The 5141-nt window shown below is 41.1% G+C and overlaps 1 protein-coding gene across 2 annotated transcripts; it reads right to left on the minus strand.

Moving 5' to 3' along the window:
* Positions 1 to 2330: 2330 nt before the first annotated feature.
* ID2 (inhibitor of DNA binding 2) lies at positions 2331 to 4660 on the minus strand. 2 transcript variants are annotated; one of them, XM_014597342.3, is made up of 3 exons: positions 4150 to 4660; positions 3752 to 3816; positions 2331 to 3007 (listed from the first exon to the last, which is right to left on the minus strand). In XM_014597342.3, the coding sequence occupies exons 1-2, from the start codon at positions 4495 to 4497 to the stop codon at positions 3760 to 3762; spliced, it is 405 nt and encodes a 134-aa protein (XP_014452828.1). In that variant the 5' UTR covers positions 4498 to 4660; the 3' UTR covers positions 2331 to 3007; positions 3752 to 3759. The 2 variants fall into 2 exon arrangements, with proteins under 2 accessions (XP_014452828.1, XP_059585773.1); XM_059729790.1 differs by having other exon boundaries at positions 2974 to 3816.
* Positions 4661 to 5141: the final 481 nt, after the last annotated feature.

Consider the following 5141-nt stretch of genomic DNA (forward strand, 5'->3'; position numbering starts at 1 on the left):
AGGCCCTGTTCTTCAGGGAGAACACAAGCATCAATGGTGACATTTCAGGAATGAGACTTGGACTTTGTTGTTGATCTTTGAACTATAAAAACTCCAGAAGAAAAGCCAATACGCATGAATCTCTAGTAGAACACCTAGAACAATGTACTTAAGAATGTACCCCAAGCACCGATCATAGGAATGCATGGTAGAGATGCCAAATTAGTTATCAGTTAGTTAATCCTTAAATAAGGAAATATGTTAATTTGCATTTTAAAGGCATTCCTGGTTATTTTCTATGTCTTCTCTCCCACTGCACAAAAAATAATGGAAAATTCCTGTTTTGGTCATACATAAAAGGGACATTAGTTTGGGTCCATTAATGCATGTCCTAGAATTCAAAATTGTTCCAAAAATATTGTGCCATACGTGCTAAAAGGGTTCTTTTATAATAATTGATCCTCCTGTCAGAATTTTCTGCTTAATTTCGTGAGCTAATTAAGTGACTTTAAACACAACAGTCATTGTTGCTACACATTTACTGCCTCAATCTGACTTAAGCAATAGGTGGAAAATCTATTTTGCAGGAGAGAGCCCTTGGCAGTGTTTGGGTGCATTGGCTTGATACTCTGAATAGAGTGCAAAGGTCTCGGGACCGAATAAACCCTGGGTCTGTGGCTGTTTGGGGTTGGAGAAAACCTGTGTTGGAGTGAAGGGAGGGAGGTTTTAAGGAAATGAAGATGTTAATTTGTGATAAGGATAAGGATTTATTTCAATTGTTTGCTGTTAAGGCTAGATGTTCATTATACAAAGTAAAACAAACTGCAGGCAGCCCTAGTAGCAGGTTTTGTCTAGGGGCAATACTGAACATAAAGACTTTTAATCACCACCGGTTTGACAGGCAGAGGAGCATAAAGTTAGAAACAGCAGATCAGCTCTCCTTCCTCATCCACAGTCCCAATCCAGACTTTCATTGTACTGCTTGTGTTCTGATTCCATTGATCCTTGAAAGGTTGCGCTGCTGATTGGTCAGGGCAGCTTCTGTATTAAGAGATCAGAGCTGGCTTTCTCCCCAGTCTCTGCGGATGGATTTGGTGTCAAGGGCAAGGAAAAGCAGCTGCTGCAGACTGAGAGGCACCGCCCACACACCTGTTCTCTCTGGTGAAGGTGTTACTGACCCCAGGTGAGTTTTCTGCCCTTCACTGTAAGAGTCCCCAAAGCACAGAAATACCAACTTCAGTCCCCGGGCCTAAGGGTAATGCTTTCCTGAGAACAGGCCTCACCCAGAGCATTAGTAGTTTCCTTCATTCCCGCTGCAAGTAATTACACTCAAGTATAAGACTTGGCAATCTAGTTGTTTAAAACTTTCCAGTATAAGTAGTTTTACAGCTGCACTTAAATTAGAATGCCCTATTACAAAGCTTAACTAAAGGCATCTTTCCTTTCTATCTTATGACAACTAAATAAATCTAAGGAAGACAGATAATTTATGATGGAGGAATATGGTACAGCAGATGCTCCTGTGCAGAACCTAAGGCAGATTTCATGCATGCTTTTCTGTGGGTAAACAGAGGAAAGGAAAAGAGGAAAAGCAACAAATAGCTCTTGGCTTTTAAGAACTTAAAGAGTCTTATTACAGACTTAATTTAATTCTGATAGAGTTAGGTTAGGAGCAGCCAAAATTTAATCAGTAACACAAGGGTAATTTAGTTCAGTTCTCAGTATCTAAGTCATATGGAGAAGCTGCTTCAACTGATTAGAAAACCTGTTTTATTAAAAGTTGCATAGAAGCACAAACATTTCAGTGTAGAAAGGCAACAGTTACTTCATCACTCCAGATCATATATCAATGCATCACCAACTTTTACATTCAAAGCTTTTACAGAAATTAAGTAGTTGGGGAGGGTCTAATAGCTGGCCATAATTCTGTGCAATTATTCTAAAAGCAAGTTGCCAGATCTAGAGAAGCACTACTGAGAACTGAAAGTGAGTCATCAGCAAGGGAGTGAAAATAAAAGCCAAATACCATGGGAATTTCTCATGATTAGCTGTTTTTGTGCATCTTTCCAAACCCTTTTGTCAGCAGCATCCCCTCTAGAGCAAACTACTTTAGCAATTCTTTCACGGCATTTACAAGATGATGGACTAAAAAAGTTGGAACGTGCAATTAAATAAGACTTGCCAACTTACAAGAATTACAGTGTTCACTTCAAGTAATTTTTATTATATACATTCCGCATGTATTTAAACTGTTATTAGTAAAGTCATAACAATGTATAGGTACTTAAAAAAAGACAAAACAGTCAAAGTCATCAAATGCTTGGTCCCCAAAGAATAAAGCAGGCAGTCAGTTCAATAAACACATTTGATTTATTTTGTATAAAAAGGGTTAAGTTTACAACTAAACTTTTATAAAAAGTTTAGCATGATTAAGTACATCATTACACTTTTTGCAGAAATGTACATTTCTGTCACTATACAAGAAAACTCTAATTAAAGAGTTCACAAGGTTTCACTCATATATATATATATATTTATATATAAATATATACACAGTATTCAGTCCTAGACTTTTGTCAAAAAAGTAATTTTTGACCATAAACTTCACTAGGAAACTGAACACTGGTTCCTTCTGGTACTCACGCTCCACCTTTGGAAAGAAAAGGCAAAGTCTGCTTTAAAATGGGCAATTCCTTGTGAGGGTTTTTTTTCCTTTTTTTTTCTTTTTTTTTTTATTTAGGTTTCGCTCCCCATATTGGGAATAGTATATAAAGGAAGCCTTCCAACTAGGGAAAGGGCATTTAAAAGTCTCTTCATAAATAAGTTCAGTCCAAGTTGGAGAATTGGTTGAGGAGTAGAGATCAAGCTCTATTTTTCTTCTTTATTAGTTTTAAAAAGGTCCATTTAATTAAGATGTAGATTCCCCCTCCAAATACAGCTGAAAAATAAGTTCAGCACCTTCCAAAAAAAAATCCTGTAGACATTTTCTTGTGCAAAAAAAAAAAAAAAAAAAAAAAAAAGCAAACACCTGCAAAAGATTGAAAAGAGGCGTATTTAGGAGAATGCTAACAGGGCAGAGATCCGGACAGACTGGCGCCAGAGAGGAAGCCACAGTTTGAACATTTAACCAAACACTCAAAGATTGGGCAAACCCTGGCGTCCAGATGCAAAACACACACGCTCTCTCTCCCTCCCCCCCCACCCCCCTTCCAGAGCACAAATTAAACATTAAAATAAAATACGCTCAAGGGGAGGGGGAGAAAGATCCAATCTCTATTTGGATCTCTGTACATGCACTGCTCAGAGGCGCCAGTCTGCCTCCTACACCAATTATTAGATTAAAAACAGCCACTTATTTAACTGAGAGTGGAGACAATCCCACATCACAAAATTTAAGGGATTATGCCAAGATTCTCAACTAAATCAGCTATTTAGGCCCAGAAAGTTAGGATTTAAGGAACAGTTTTAACAAATTTATATGCAAGTGGTGAGTGACATTGTTCTGATACTGCTTTCCAGTACTTAAAAAACAGTCGATGGTACTTCAGCTGGAGAGGCCAGGATGCACTTAAATCTAGTAACTGAATTACTAGTGTAATTTTCATGGAACAATAAGTAAAGGACTCTTCCGATAACCCTGCTTTATGATAAATCAAAAGTTGTCTCGAATCCAATCCCATACGCAGCTCTTTCCACCCCAAAATGGAAAATGCCTTAACCCAGTGAAACTATTTGTAACATTTCTTTAAAAAGCAGAGCCACACACACTCACCATTTTACTTAGCCACAAAGTGCTTTGCTGTCATTTGACATTAGCTCTGAGGGGAATTCAGATGCCTGTAAGAAGGGAGAATGTGTAGTGTTAAATATCTTAACAGAAGAAAAAGCATACAAAGTACTGTGTCCTGAAGTTCACTGCATATAACATGCCACGATTTAAATTAAAAATGATGTCTAAGATATAGCTAGGGTTAAGTAGCAATTTTGGTGGAAACCCCATCCATTTCAATCTAAAAGCGATCAGTATTGGTTTTTAACCAAGAGTAACAATTTGTTGTGCCAGTCATCAGTTCTTAGAGACAGACTTCCCACACTGATTTCAAATATTCTACACGGGCCAATGAGCCCAAACCGAGGGAGAGTAAAGCCAAGCGGGGCTGGGTCATTTACCTGTAATGACAGGATGCTGATGTCTGTATTTAGGGTGGTCAGAGGAGTTCTGGAGGAAGAATTTTGTCCTGGTCTCTGATGATGGAGGCTGACAATGCTAGGATGCGAGTCTAAGGCTATCTGCAGGTCTAGGATGTAGTCAATAACGTGCTGCAGGATTTCCATCTTGCTCACTTTCTTGTTCTGGGGGATGCTGGGCACGAGCTCTTTCAGTTTGGAGTAGCAGTCGTTCATGTTGTAAAGCAAACTCATAGGATCATCCACGGGGGTCTTGCTCCGGGATATGCCCAGGTTGTGTTCCGAGAGGCTGCTTTTCCTGACCGATCTCACAGGACTGAAAGCTTTCATGCTGAGAGGCTAGTTTGCAGCGCACAGCACTCTGAAATGTGCCTGCCTGCCTGCCTTCCTCTCCGAGCAGCTGCCTGAGCTCAGAATGAAGCGAGAGCCTGCCTGTTCCTGCTTTTATAGCGCGGGCTGCGGGGCTGCCAGAGCCAGCCTGTGCTTGCTGCCATTGGAGGCACCCGACATGTCCATCAGGCGACACACACTCACTGCTGCAAATAAAACCTGCAGGACCGTTCAGGCCTTCCGTGTTGGGAGCCAATGTCGGGGCGGAGGCGGGGCTGCGCTGGGCACAGCTGAAGGTAGTAAATACTGTGCAGTAGATGCGGGGAGCGGTCTGCGGAGGCAGGGAGACGGGGTACGATGGACGGCCTCGCCGGTGTTGCACGGAGCCCTCCGCCCTTTCTCCTGGTTTCGTCCTCCCCGTTTTAAACACCTAAGTTGGGTCAAGTTGGAATGAACAAAAGAGCACAAATGTAGGGGCCGGCACTGAAAAGCAGGGCTTGGGGACAAGAGATGAGGGTAAGGGCTGGGGCGAGAAACGTATCACTACAAACACGGTGTAGGCAGCATCCGATGTAAGCAAATCACGTTTGCAGCATCCCACGGGTCAGGGAAGCCTGAGATTTCCTGAAAGTTAATTTGAATGA

This window comes from Alligator mississippiensis, chromosome 1 (assembly GCF_030867095.1).
Source record: "Alligator mississippiensis isolate rAllMis1 chromosome 1, rAllMis1, whole genome shotgun sequence".
NCBI lineage: Eukaryota > Metazoa > Chordata > Crocodylia > Alligatoridae > Alligator > Alligator mississippiensis.